The sequence below is a fragment of the Toxotes jaculatrix genome, chromosome 18 (assembly GCF_017976425.1).
Source record: "Toxotes jaculatrix isolate fToxJac2 chromosome 18, fToxJac2.pri, whole genome shotgun sequence".
Classification (NCBI taxonomy): Eukaryota; Metazoa; Chordata; class Actinopteri; family Toxotidae; genus Toxotes; species Toxotes jaculatrix.
Window position 1 is genome coordinate 4,853,547 of NC_054411.1, and position 15,009 is coordinate 4,868,555.

Genomic DNA, 15,009 nt, shown 5'->3' on the forward strand with positions numbered 1-15,009 from the left:
AAGTCTCAGTGTGCGATGAAAGTTTAAAGTCCACCTCCACTCCAAATTGTTACTTCTCTTGGATGTCTAACCGTCATCACGCAGGATGATATATGTTCAAAGTTTGACTCTAGAGGGCTGGTTTTTAACTTTATCTGTTGAAGGGGGAAAGTTTCACTCTAAGTTAAAGGTGTGTACCTGTGACAATGACTTGTGAAATCACAACTGGTTTAAAAAACCAGTTCTCTTCAGATGCATATGTTTGTGACTCTCCAGACGCAATGAATTGTTGTCAAGCGTGTGCTCCCTGCAGGTCGATGCAGGATGACGAGCAGCCACGCTGGATTCTGATTGGATACTCTGTCTCACTGTGGCGTGGCTAACGAGAAACACGGAAGTGGCGTTACCTACAGTAAAAAAACAAAGTTGCTTTTAGGAGAATAAATGTGATAGAATGGCATTAACAGACATTTAAATGGTTAATGTGTCATAAAACGCCAAACCCTCCGCTTCCATGGTCGTTACTGTACACGAAACGTATCATGACAAAAAAAGTATGAACGCTTTGGCCCACATTTCAATGACAGAGCCTTCATTATTATTATTAGAAACACATTTAAGTTAGGCAATTTGTTATTTTTGGTCGGGCTATATGGGGGAAAGTATCAAAGTATATCTACTCTCACGTGTCCTAAATGTCCCCTCTTCCATCACCTGGGATCAAACGTTGTTTTTAAATAAATGCATTTTAAATCTTCACCTGTATCCTGTTGCCTTCATCCAGGTATTCGTGCTACGTGTGCTGTCAAAAGGTTGACACCCCACTTTGATATTTGTACTCCTGAGCTTGTACTGGGCCCGCACGGTGGGCTTTGGTTAAAGGATCAGCCAACAAGTAGGCTAAGTAAGGTAGGGTTTTTATGTTAGGGCAATAGCCTACATGCCTCAGAGCTTCGTTATATTTATTATTTCTAAGTGATGTAGGCGTAGTACAAGCTCCATTTTAGGTTGCCTGGTCCTATTCCTGTCGGGCTATTGTGTGGATGGATGGAAAGCTGTAATAGGGGGGAGGAGGAGGTGGAGGAGGAGGTGAGGACGAACCGAGCAGATAAGAGAAGTGGCTCATTGGCTGGCCGCTGCGTGTATAGCTCATATTTTATCAGAAACTAGAGGTCCTGCCGTTTGTGTTACATGTCGAAAAACAACGACACCGCACCCCAGGAGCTACCGAGAGGACGGTAGCATGATAGTCGTGGAGGGGAATCGGCAGGAAGAGGGCCCGTATCTGCATTTTACTGCGCCTACACCGAATTCATTGAGTCGGTAACCAGCGTCCGACATGGGGAAGGAGGTAAATGGTGTTTCGCGGAGCCGGTTTGAGGTGAGTTGGCCGTGAATATTAACTGACAGCCAGTGACACACATGCTAGTAGCTGTTATAAAAGTTAGGATATGGGCCTGCGTGGTGACTGTCGCTGTATTTATTGCAAAACTGCGCTTATGGTGAGGCTACTGATGCAGCTTCCGCAGTCAGTGTTTGGGATTAGGTCAAATGCTGTTGTTTTGTTCAAACAACATATAGCCGAGGCCTGGCATGTCATTGCGTTGAGGACACAACTCGGTGTTTTCTGCCAAGCCTGTCGCGACGTTTATCGATAAATGGAGGTGTTGTGGGGTTTTTTTTTAAAGGTCCCCAAACGTGTTGTCCTCGTTTCCCTTTGCGCCGTCAAAACAAAGACAATGAGGCTACACGGAGCACGCCGAGGACAGCTCCGGCACACGTTCACATATTTATCAGAAAGGGGAATTTGTTGTCTTCGCTTGACTAAGAAAACCCGTTTTCATAATGGTCCTCGTATCTGCGGGGGTGTGATTTTCATACGACTTGTTGTTGGGGTTGTGTGACGAGCCGGAGCGTTTTTTTTTCTTTGCATATCCACGGCCGCTGCGGATGTGGGGGCCTCGGGTTGTGACTGCTACATGCACCCCGTATTAGCACGGAACTATCAACAAACAGGCCCCAGGCTGCCACAATGTAACGCACAGCACAGACTACAGTGATAGCCGAAGGGCCACCTGTACACACAGACACACACAAGTTGCAGTTGTTTTTGTTGTGAAGCTTTTACCATTAACTTTGTGTCGCAGCCACGCAGGCGCAGCGCAATATTTGGGTGAAAACTCGGCACACAAGATGCCATGGTATCCGGCCGGTGACATTGGCCCGTGTTGCCTGGGCACTTGGTGTTGTTTAATCCCCAGCTAGCGTGGGATTTGTGTGTGTGTGGTTTTATTTATTTTTAACGGTGCAACAGCTGACGACTCAGAAGATCCAGGCCGTTACCTTCTGGCCCGACAGCTGCGGTAGAGCTGCCGTGTCAAGTTAACCGGACCCGGGGACAGTAGGACACCAGAAGTGCCTGTCTTCAAAGTAAAAGTCGCTGATTAGCGGTCATCATTTGAAGTTGGCTATTGGGGGGTTTCATGTGAGAGGGGATTTCACTGTGTGTATTGTGACCACAGCCACCTTCACAACACGACTTTTAAAGACATAAGGACAATGTAAGTCAATAAAATATGTCTAATAGCCTAAATACATTCTTTACTTTCATTTTGGAGGCCTGTTTATTGAGTATAACAAATGTAGTCTGATAAAGGAGCTACTTAAAACAGCTAACTGTTATTTGGGTTAAACATTCTTGCAGTCAGTAAAATTTTCAGCATGATGGATGTAATAGAGGTTGTTTCAGCCAGGTTGTTTGACCCTAAGATTTTAAGCAAATTATTTTAAAAATTAAAAAAAAAATAGCATGTTTATATATTGATTGGTTGATTTTTAATGATTAAAATAAACACAACCCATCTATACACTTTAGCAGTTATAATGGAAACTGTTTCAACTGTTACTGTATGTCACCACAAACACCCAGCGGTTACACGTCATTAATGTCTGTATGTACTGTATGTCAGTCAGAGTTTTACTTTGAAAGGCATGGTCGGATGCTTTCCTTTTATATTCTGTGTGGCTTCATTGCTCTGCAGTAGATACCGATCTGTTGTACAGCAGCCCTGAGCAAAACACAACAGCAGCCTGAAAAGTAGACAGGTATTAAAGCATCAACATTTTATTTCACAATATTCAAATAATAACCATATTATGATTCATTTTTGCTATGACATTGTGTATACTTATGTGTATGGGCAGCAAAGCAATGTGTTTATTGTGGGCAGCTTGTCTCTTGCATTGTTTATATATCTGTTGGTCCTTAACCACATCCATGGATATAGTGGAGGATAAATTTAACATCTGAGCCCAGATCAGCCACTGTTGTGATGTCAACTTATGGTGTACTCCACATTTACAGTGTCAAACTGAGGACAGGGTTTTTTCAGGAAACTACATAAGTGTTTTTCTAGAAATATTAGCACTTTTTGTTTTGCCTTACAATGATCTCTAGCTGGAGGTTACAACTCACCCAGCTTTTTACCTCCTGCCAGGCCTGCATCACCGACTATAGCTGACCAGTGGAGAAAACATAATGCTCACATTCATGGAGCATCAGGTTCATTTTATGTTAGATTACAAAAGGGGACAGTGTATGCCCGTTGACCATGTGCATCTGGTTCTTTGAAAATGGCCCTGGATTTTTTGGCCAGAAAGTAGCACGGTGGAAGGCGAGCTGTCAGAGTCAATTTGCCCCAAATCCAAACGGGGAAATGTCTGTCCCTTCTTACTCCCTCAAAACTTTACACGTCTGCGCTGGCAGGCAGCCCCTGCTATGGGCAGCTGTGTGTGTATGTGGGGTTTGTATGTTTATCAGAGAGACATAGAGAGGCTTTGACCCAGAGCTGACTGGATTTTGAAAGATCCAGTCGTTAATTTCAACGGGCAGACCTGTCAGTTTGTTTTTGTGAAGCTGATGAATAGGTTTGCTTTAGTAAGTCAGTCCCACAAAATCTTGAGCTATTGTGAATGCGGTTTTAGGATAGACGCCCATAATCAAAATAGCACACAGTATACTCCGTTAGGACCTGTTAATTATTTCTTTTGTTTAAACACAATAAATAAAGCTTTAATTCACTCTCTGATTATGGGTATTTCATATTTGAACCTGTAGGGAAGTGCAAATAAGGAGGACTTGCAAATTCCTTCTTGATCTTGTCACAGATGTTTGCCTCTTGTAAATAACGTGCCTTCCTGCACTTTTTATTTACACACCAAAGCCCCCACCCGTCAATTACCCTGTCCCTGGTTTAGATTTATCTCTCTAAATCTATGGAGGAAAATGGATTGGGCCAGATGTTGCTTCATTCGCCTTGTCGTGACTTAGTGGATGTTCCCAAACGTCATTGTCTCAACATCTTGGATTTTACAATCTAGCAGAGTATGATTTACCACAAATTATGGGAACCCTGCAGTCCTCAGTAAGTGGGTGTGTGTGTATTGAAGTAGCTGGTTCTTAATTAATGCTAATTTATTGTATCTTTTGTGTACTGTAGCCCTTTCTGTGGATTATAGGCTAGTGTTTGTGCTCACACAGCACGCAGTTATTTGTGTGGAAATCCATTTGCCGTTTGCAGAAACTGGAGTAGTTCGTCTGAGAGTCACAGCAGATATATTGTAACTGATTCCAGTGTTCACTCTCAGTACATTCTGATGTGGACACTGGTGCAAACTCAACAGTGTAAATAGCACAGGAAGTAAGGACAGAATATGCATGCAGAAAAGATAACAAGAAAGCAGAGGCCATTACAGCCCTGTAGTCAACAGCAGAGCCCTGTCCTGCTGTTTCTGCTTAGACGCAGAATCCTGTCTCCCGTGCTGCTTTATCTTCTGTCACCCTCGGTGTTTTCCAAGACTTGACATTGAATCTATCTTGGCTGATGAGATTACTATCATTTATCCTTGCTTATGTGTTGGGCCCGTCCTTGAGCGAGGTGAGTGGATGGAAGGGGTCCCAGCCATGCTGTAGCAGGCTGCCAGGATTAATATTATCCTCTGCATCCTTTCAGATGTTCACAAACAGTGATGAAGCGGTCATCAATAAGAAGCTGCCTAAGGAACTGTTGCTACGGTGAGTGCCTTTTTTGAAACACAACACGTCAGACTCTCTGCAGGTATTTTATTTTATTTTATTTTTTTTTTTTTTGCGAATGAAAATGGCATGTTGCGTACCTCACACTCCCCTCCCTGACTTCGCTCCCAATCATCACATCAGATCATACACAAAGGCACAATTGCACCGCCATCCTCCCTCCCCATCCAGCCCTCAAACACACACACATTCACACATACCGTGCATCTCATTTGCTGTATGCCCACTTGCCCTATAGCAAATATTGCAACTAAACTAACCACTAGGATGCAAATTTGCCTTCCTCCCCACCCTTCTCTTCTCCCCAAGTGCGAAAGATGTAATAAAAACTGATGCTTGAGGCTATACAACATTAAAATTGATTTCAGACAAAAAAAAAAAAAGGAGCCCCTGAGCAAACAGAAAATGAAGGCCATAACTCAAGCCTCGGCCTTGCCAGCCAAGCTGCCTGTGCTGCGGCTGCTGACTCTGTGCTGCTTGGCCAGGTGCAGTGCCCTGATTTGTGAGGCTGGCAAGCTACACTGGGGCTCACTGTGTCCCTTCTTCAACCCTAATACAGATTTTGCTGCATTGTAGGAACCTGAATGAAGTTTCTTGCCCTGTTCATTAGAAGCAGATTGCGTGTTTTCCTTGCCAGGACCCCACTTTGAGTAAACACGTCTATCCTGCAAACAGGGTAAACACATCTGTCCTGCTGACAGTCAAAGACAATATTAGCTGATTTACTCACACCCCTGCGCTATGAGTGGAAGCAGACGCAGGGTTGCATTGAGGGCAGAGTCTAGTGTAAAGAGGAAGCTTCTGGCAGCAGGGATCAGGGTCTCTAAACCGTCCCTGTCTGTCTTCCAGAATCTTCTCCTTTCTGGATGTGGTGACACTCTGTCGCTGTGCCCAGGTCTCACGGGTGAGTCTGTTCACAAGGTGTGTGTATGCATGTATAAGTGACTGTGTGTGTGTTTGTATGTTTTAGTGTGGGTTCTGTATGTGTATATGGTACATTTGAGGAACAAAAAAAAAAAAACTTGACCCCAAATGTCTGTTTCTCCCTCCCTGCTCTCAGTCCTGGAATGTTCTGGCCTTGGATGGCAGTAACTGGCAACGAATTGACCTCTTTGACTTTCAGAGGGACATTGAGGTGAGCAAGTCTGATCCGACCATCCATCTACCTCACTCTTTACCTTTAACTACAGTCTTTGCTATGTACTTCTCCCTTCACACTTAACTCTTAACCTCTTCTTGCTTTAAATTGAGGTGTAGAGGCAAATGCAGAAATTGTTTTTCTTGCAGGGCCGGGTGGTGGAGAACATCTCAAAGCGATGTGGGGGGTTTCTCAGGAAGCTGAGCCTGCGGGGGTGCCTGGGTGTGGGTGACAGTGCCCTGAGGTGAGTTTGGCAAAGGACTTGGCCTGACAAAAATTCTAGTTCTAGTTCAGACCATGAGGAGAGCGCGAGGGAGACAGGCAATTTCAGTTTGACACATAAATGTGTGGTTTTTTGTTTTTTCTGTAGGACGTTCTCACAGAACTGCAGGAACATTGAGCTGCTTAGTCTGAACGGCTGCACCAAGATCACTGACAGGTGTGTGCACAGTTCATGTAACAGGGCTGCAAATGAGTTATCGTGCAATGTCTCCTTCAAAACACTCACTGTCTTTCTCCTCTGCAGCACGTGTAACAGCCTCAGTAAGTTCTGTCCAAAGCTGAAGCACCTGGACCTTGCCTCCTGTACCTCAATCACCAACCTGTCACTCAAAGCTCTCAGGTGTGTAGGGTCAACACTGTGATGTCAGCTTTCCTTGACTTGACAATGTATCTGCAGAAACATTTTAAGCCTTTCATACTTTTGATACATGGGTTGTAGGAGATGGGCTTTAACTTCTCACCTGTCCTTCTCTTCTTTGTCCTCCTCTCAGTGAGGGTTGTCCCTTGCTGGAGCAGCTCAACATTTCCTGGTGTGATCAGGTCACCAAGGATGGCATCCAGGCCCTGGTGCGCTCCTGCCCCGGACTCAAGGGCCTTTTCCTCAAGGGCTGTACACAGGTACGGTGGTGGTAAAAACCAGGGCTGACGTTGTGGGTATTTATTGCATCATGAGTTGAGGATTGTTTAATTCAAAATAAAACCTAATTGGATAAATCTAAAAGTCACTTGATGTATATAACTTTATTTGGTTCCATCAGAGACTTCTTAGGTTCCCTGTTTTTACTGCCCAGCAGCGAACTCATATACTGCATGTTCACCATTTCATCATAGGAGCCATTACTAACACCTCTACTGAGTTCCTCTTATTTCCATTCCAAATAGTACACAGTTGCTGCTACCACAGACATAAAATGTATCATTTCCTGTGCAGCAGAGGATGTTTCTGAGGAAAGACTGCAGACACTGTTTACAGCAAATGTAAAAGCCTTCCTATAGCACCATCCTGTTATATTAACTGTAAACAGTACAGAGTGACAAGAGACAGTCGTGTATTTCTATGAACATGTCACAGATCATTAATTTAAAGGACAAAACAAATGACAACATACTGTATACCCTCAGAGGTTTTGACTCAACTTGTTGGTAATTTTAATGGCTGTAGTTAGGGGTTTTGTTGAATTGTACCACGAGGTGTTAACACTTTATGGCAGTGGCAAGTAGAGTTGTTTGGTGCGATGATCTTAGTATGCAAGTGTTGTTGGGTTTCAGATGACTGTTGTCTTTCCTCTGTCAATGTCTTTCACAGCTAGAAGATGAGGCTCTGAAGCATATTGGGGCTCACTGTCCAGAGCTGGTCACACTCAACTTGCAGACATGTTCAGTAAGTTCAACATAGCCACATTTATTATGTCGAAATGTCTCTTTGCGAAAAGTTTATTAAGCCCCTAAATAAAAAGTACTCGGCTTAGTAGTTTCTGGGGAATTTTCTGATGGTCACCAAGTACACTCTCGTCCCCAAATAGCCTAAAGTCTGTTAAGCTTTCTCCAGTAATCCATATATTTTTCTCTGACTGTACCTGTTCCTAACATTCCCCTTCTTCATCACCACCTGAAAGCTCTCCTCTTCCTCCTCCGTCTCTTTCTCATCTCACACCTCAGGAACTCATCATCTCATCTTGTCCCAGTTGTTCCTCCTCTTTGTTACAGTCTTTGGTTTTCGGGCTTCTTCCTTTTCTCTTGCCAAGCCCATTTTCACCTCCTCTTCCTCTGTCTGATCTCCGCCGAGTTTTCTTGAGCAATACTTCAAACAACAATGCAGGGGAAAGAAACTAGCTGGATGTTAAGGTGGTAGATGAATATATGTGAATTCATACATTGATGGGATTTAATGCATAGCAATGAGAACAGGAAAAGTTGGTATGTTTTCACATCTCAGGGTAGATGTGGATTTAAGTGACCACCCTTTTCTTTCTGTGAGCAGCAGATCACAGATGAGGGCCTCATCACAATTTGCAGAGGTTGTCACCGCCTGCAGTCTCTGTGTGTGTCGGGCTGTGCTAACATCACAGACGCCATCCTTCACGCCCTGGGACAGAACTGCCCCCGCCTCAGGTGAGCTTACACACACACACACACACACACACGCACACACACACACACACACATATCCCCACTCTGAAGTTAACTATAGACAACTTCCTCAAACCTGCAAACAATTAACCAAGCCATTTAGTTCAAAAATCAGTCTGATATCATACTGTGTAACACAAGTGACTATCTACATGCAATGTGAAATGATTTCACTTGAGTGTAATGCATTAACAGATGTTATAACTTGCTTAAAGAGATTTTCTTAAATGGGTGAAACGTCTACAGTAAAGATATGTCAAGCCTTATTACTGTAGATCTTGTTACTTCAATCTTCCCTCTCTGCACAAGAACTCAGAAAGTGATAGACTGTAAGCGATGCTGCCATTGTGCAACTCTGTTCTCCTTTCAGAATATTAGAAGTGGCTCGCTGCTCCCAGCTTACAGATGTGGGTTTCACTACATTAGCAAGGGTGAGTGTGGTATCAGTCTCTTGGTTGCATGCACACACATAGAGACCAGACCCTTTGATCCCGGATTCAGATATTTAAAGCTGAGATCACATTCAATTTTGGTCCCCAAAATGTGTGCAAAACAAAACATTTCAAGCATAATTCCTCCTGAAAAGCAAAATATGCACAAATCAGCAGTAGATGATGTGGTCTCCCTCTGTTTGATGTTTCTCTTTCTCTGCTGTAGAATTGTCATGAGCTTGAGAAAATGGATTTAGAAGAATGTGTGCAGGTAAGTAAGCAATCTGAGCTACATCAATAACGTTTCTGTTGTTGTTGTATGTAGTCTGCAGTTATGACATTTGTTGTTTTCCACCTTTGCGTCAGATCACAGATGGAACACTCATCCAGCTGTCTATCCACTGCCCTCGTTTGCAAGTCCTGGTGAGCATGCGCCTGTCACCTAAATATATTTTACTCCTGTAGCATTTGCGAGCACCGAATCACAGCTTGTATTAAGAGACCGCTGAGTAACAGAGCGCCTGTGTTGGGACTACCGTGTTCCTGTAGAGTCTGTCGCACTGTGAGCTGATCACCGATGATGGCATCAGACACCTCGGCAGCGGCCCCTGTGCTCATGACCGTCTGGAGGTGATCGAGCTGGACAACTGCCCCCTGATCACAGACGCCTCACTGGAGCACCTGAAGAGTTGCCATAGTCTGGATCGCATTGAGCTCTATGACTGCCAGCAGATCACCCGTGCTGGTATCAAGAGACTAAGGGTGAGTTGTGTGGGCTAACAGCAGTGAGTAAGCTATGATTCATATGCAAAGTGTGCTGTAAACACCAATTTTGTGAACTCAGCATATGGCGAAAAATGGTGTTCAGTCTCACAAATGTATACATTTCAGCTGGCCTAATGTTATTTATCTATTTATTTAGTTAGTTTATTTAGGTATAGTAGACTGTTTACAGCGAAGATAGTTTATCTCTAATCACAGATGATTAGTAGATGTTTTGTAGAAGATGAACGTTAAGGAAAAGTTAAACATTTTGGGAACTGTGCTTCTTACCAAGATGTTGATGAGAAGTTTGATACCATTTTCATGTATTTATGGTAAATATGTGACTATAGCCATTGAGGTATTGAGCGACCTAGTGGAGATTTCCAAGTATTTGTATGAACCATTAACACATTTCCATCTGTGTTTCCTTCTTTTCCACCACAGACTCATCTGCCTAACATCAAAGTGCATGCATACTTCGCTCCCGTCACTCCGCCTCCCTCCGTCGGGGGCAGCCGTCAGAGGTTTTGCCGCTGCTGTGTCCTGCTATGATGTAAAGACAACAACCCTCTTCCCCGTCCCTGTGTCCCTCGTACACGCTCCCCCGCAGCCCGTCACCTGACCCCTGCCCTGCTGTCCCCCCTCCCCCGGCCCCCTGTCACCGAGTACATGCTGGTGTGTCCCCTTTTGGAGCTGCAGAGAGAGGGAGAGAGCCAAACAACGCTACAGGGTCTTGGGTAACTTTCCCAAAAACATTCCCAACTCTCCCCACCACACACAACAGCCTTCTACACAAGCTATTATGCAGACACACTTACACACACAGATTAACTCTTAGAAGAATGTCAGAACATTCCTGGGCTGTGTTCAATGGACAAAACCAGTGTTACAGAGAGAGTTATGTAAAAATCAATTGTGATCACCACCGTTAAGGGATTTAACTTTTCATCAAGTGAAGTACAAAAGAATTATTTCAAGAATTACGTGACAACAACACACCATTGTGCTGTATCCACGAACAGCCAGACTCTTCACTTGCTTAGCACTTTGAGAAAAATTACAGTGACAGCTTTCAAGAAGAATATTAAATCTATAGGCTGAACAATCCCTCTGAACCTCACGCACACACTTCCCCCTGTGTCACTTATCCGCTACCTCTAGACGGGAACTGCACTTGAGTAAGACCTGTGTTAGTTTTGTTCTGCAGGCTGTTCATTTCAAAAAGGGGCAGCGATTCAGCCCCTTTTCAACACACACACACACACACACACATATAAAGCAGCTGAAAGCCTGTTTTGTGATTAAAAAAAAAAAAGCATACTTGCAGCTATTTGCACTTACAGTAAAGCAATGATGAGACACTTTAAAAAGGCGACCATCTCGAAATTTAAGACTGGCATTTTACTAACAATACACACCAATACAGATCTTCACTTGAATGCATACACTGAGCTTGCTACACCTGTACTCTCACCTCTCTCTGTCTCTCTGTTACAATCAGAAGCTTCAATATACAGAAGAGGAAAAAAAAAAAGACAAAGTTTAATATTTTTCTAAAAATGGACACCAATTAAGACTCACAAGTGGGGACTCAAGAAGATGCCAAATGTTGCATGTAACACCTCTAGTTTTTTAAAATCTAATTGTACATATATGAGGACTGTGGGAGTCCGAGAGTCAAAGCCAGCTAAACAACAGATGGGGCAGAGATTGCTGTCGATGGATCTTTCTGAGGAGAACTGTGGCGAAGCTCACACATGCTTGTTTCAGAACAGATGTGAGTGAGAATCTGTGCTGGAGCTTTGGAGAGTGGAGCCGGGAGTCAGTTGCTCAATCTGGAGTTTGATGTAAGAACTGATGCTGGCCTGTGCAAGCTCGTGTCGACAACAGAAAAGTTATAAAGTTTGTTGACAGAGGACAACAAATGACGTCACTACATGAGTTCATGGTGTCAGACCAGGACAACGGAAAGAAAAAGCCAACTGAAAACAATCAAAGTTCGTCTGTTTTCATTTAGTTTGATTTCATTTAATTGCTCTTGTTTTTGCATCGGCGATGGTTCCTGATGACAAGGAACTGGTGAACCACACGCAGCGTTGAGAGGATGTGCACGACGTCGGAGTGGCATCGTAAACTCCTCAACTTCCATGAGGCCTTGCAGGGGACAGAGTGACCGTGTGTTACACCTTGCCACCTGTGACCTCCCCCTGTCTGACTGGGACCAGTGACGCTGCCGGAAGTGACGACCAGATCAGACCGGTGGAGTCACTGCAAGAGGAAGTCGGATGAATCTCGAGCGCACAATTTCTGGCCTGCTGACAGATATGATGGAATGATAGGTGTCATAACAGAGGGCTATAATGGACTTTAGCCCCCACCGCACCCCCCCTGCCCTATGAAGTATTGAAGCCTTTTCTTATGGAATATCTTCTCCTGCACTTGCACCTGCTTTATTCTGTCTATTTTCCCTCCCATTTAATTTTATAAATGTGTCTTTCACTGCTTCTCTTTCTTATTTCCTTTGCATCTCTTTTTTTTCCTCCGCTTTCTTTGCATTTCTGTTTTGGTGTGGTTTGGATTGCGCCTGCTTTGTGTTTGAAGTCATGAGTTCAGTGTCTCCAAGTTAAGTTTTGAGCCCTCTTCCGGTCCTCAGTTTTGATCTGAGGGAGTTTGTGTTTTTATTAAGACTTTATTGTTACTAAATGTCCAGAGTGTAGCCTTTGTCCAGGGGAAGCGTTGGCGCCGGTGCAATTGTTAAAAATGTTAAATGTGAGTTGGATATTTTTATGTGAGTTGAGGAGGAGTTCATGATGACATGTATGTATGATGTGGGTTGTACTTACTGAATGTTTCCATCAAGGAGAAGTCCTCGGGCTGGCTGTTCAGGCATTGTGTGACGCAGGTTTTTCTCCCGTGAGTGTGCTTTCCTCTCCTTTTAATTTTTCATGGCTTGCTTTTCCAAAACCTCCCTTCCCATAATGCACCCTGCCCAAATACATCAACCAAGATAGAAATTGGTAAGCCCAGTCCGGAATATTGATCGCTCTCAAATGTCCCTGTTCTGTTTTAAACACTGAATGATGATTCTATTCAGTTTGGGATTTGACAGGATAATACAAGCTGAGATGAATCCAGTGTAATCCAGTCTGATCTGTTTTGTTTGAATGGGGGTTTACGGAAGGATTAGGGAGCAACCAAGAGTCAAAATGGCGGAGATATCTAATGTACTCTGCCACAGTGCTTCAGGGTTAAGACAATTAACTGGAGGAAAAAGGAAAAGTCATAGGATTTAGACTGTGAGCCTGGATGTAACACCTGTTTGCCCTGTTCAGGCACCGTATGTGGCACAGACTGAGTCATCAGTGCAGCTGACAACATGTGCTTTCAAGGCAGATGCTTTGAATGGATTACAGGTAATAATGCTCAACCTGCTCCTGATGGTTTTTATTTGTACAGAAGAAATAACCTGTCATCAGCCTTTTCATGGTACAAAATACACTACAGGCTCTGCAAAGCAAAACGCCGGACTAATTTTCTTTTTTTTTTTCCTTCACGCAATCAAACACCTCTGTGTCCTTGTGTCACGCCTTCCACCAGTTTACACGGAGGACGATCTACATCGGTCTGTTTCATGCATGTTCACTGTTCATGTACACTGGAGTAAGGTTGAGGATTAGGGCAGAGGGCAAGAGGTGAATCTACGAATCTACAGTATGTGTTCATGGCAGATTGACACCAGAGGAATTTCAAAAACAATTTTGACAATGACTGTAGTTCATATAATTACTGTAAATCTTTTCCTGTTTTCTTTCTTTCTTTCTTTTCTTTTTTTTTTTTTTTTTTTTTACAATTAACCGATATAAATGAATATGTACGTATGAATAAATATATACCTATATTATTAAAACTTGTCTAGTTTTCTATGGTGTTGAACCTTGTTGCAGCAGTAGATGGCAGTATTGAACTAGTTTCTGGTAGCATTCAGCTGGTTATGGGACTCGCAGTCAGATCATCTATTCCATGAGTCAAGTTGATTTGCTTTAGATAGAAGCAAAATGGGACAAACCACCAGTTTGCACACAGGAGCATGTTTTTTTCTTCTGTTTCTAAAGGAAATCAGTCCAGTATTTTCCTTTGACTTTCTTCAAAGAATGACGAATGAGCAGTTATTTTGTTTATTTTTTCCTATCTCTGCTGTTTGGGTTTTATTATTTCTATTTTTAAATGTAGCTAGCTCTTTTAAAAAAAAGCTGGATGTGTAGAGTTTTTCCCCCTCTTCATTTAACCAGGGTAAAGTGCCACTGAGGTCCTTGTTTTTATTCTGCTGTACCAAGAAAGCATTATCAAAATACACTAGTGGGTGTGCTTCACTTAGGTGCCACAGGACCTGTGGAAAGAGGTTCCTTACAATAATTTAGAAGAGCTTAGGCGATTCAAGTGGACAAGTCCCCTTTGAATTTTTAGACTGCGAGACATGTCAAAATTTGTGAACCTATCCTTTGAACTTGATTGCGTGTCACTTAATTCATCTACAGTAAAAGCAAAAGAGCACAGTCTTTATCAGATGGTTGTCTGTGGCTGAAGATGTGACTGTTTGGGGGTTTGTGATTCAATAGGATACAATAGGCTTTTGGAGCTCATGGGACACTGCGTGCAGAGTCAAGTCTCTATATTTGTGCTTACGTACACATGTCTGAGGTGGAAGTGCGGATGAACAATCAGTATCAATTTATCCCAGTGGAAAGAGCAGCAGCTCTGGTCCTGTGACTGCACCATGACGACCACTGCCATGGCTGGGATCTGTCTTCCGCCGCATGGGACTCATTTTGTCCCTCTCATCCTCTCATTGTTTCCCCTGTCTCGAAATCACTGAGAGATCAATGTGCTGTCAGCTCTGTTTTAATGTTCATTTTTAGCAGCCGTGTACTAGCACCTGGGGTATCACATGGAGGATGAAAGGTGGGTGGCTCAGAGGGAGAAATTTAAATGTGTGTGTGTGTGTGTGTGTGTGTTTCCCTGCTTCAGCGACTCTCACTGCTGCTCAGTGTTTTCTGGGTTTGAAAACAGACGGATCAGATCACAGCTCACCGCACACCACCCCACTAAGACATTGTGTTTCCATTTGTTTTTGACAGCAAAGCTCCTTCTATTCGCTAGAAAACTTTTTGACTTCGCTTTTGTTTTGTTTT

General features: G+C 43.4%; 1 protein-coding gene across 1 annotated transcript; it reads left to right on the forward strand.

The window, feature by feature from the left end:
- The first annotated feature begins 877 nt into the window (after nucleotides 1–877).
- Nucleotides 878–11,391, forward strand: fbxl20 (F-box and leucine-rich repeat protein 20). The gene is made up of 15 exons (XM_041063276.1): nucleotides 878–1,360; nucleotides 4,992–5,053; nucleotides 5,924–5,978; nucleotides 6,135–6,209; nucleotides 6,362–6,456; nucleotides 6,583–6,651; nucleotides 6,739–6,834; nucleotides 6,986–7,112; nucleotides 7,801–7,875; nucleotides 8,476–8,606; nucleotides 8,995–9,055; nucleotides 9,282–9,326; nucleotides 9,422–9,478; nucleotides 9,605–9,817; nucleotides 10,265–11,391. Exons 1-15 carry the CDS (start codon nucleotides 1,319–1,321, stop codon nucleotides 10,370–10,372), a joined length of 1,311 nt encoding a protein of 436 aa, XP_040919210.1. The 5' UTR covers nucleotides 878–1,318; the 3' UTR covers nucleotides 10,373–11,391.
- Nucleotides 11,392–15,009: the final 3,618 nt, after the last annotated feature.

What these genes read in the sequence shown, in the direction of transcription:
- fbxl20 (XM_041063276.1), top strand. Translation starts at nt 1,319, where the DNA reads ATGGGGAAGGAGGTAAATGGTGTTTCGCGGAGCCGGTTTGAG. An exon ending in CTGTCACTCAAAGCTCTCAG is followed by an intron (nt 6,835 to 6,985) that starts GTGTGTAGGGTC and finishes TCCTCCTCTCAG; the next exon opens with TGAGGGTTGTCCCTTGCTGG. An exon ending in TCAACTTGCAGACATGTTCA is followed by an intron (nt 7,876 to 8,475) that starts GTAAGTTCAACA and finishes TTCTGTGAGCAG; the next exon opens with CAGATCACAGATGAGGGCCT.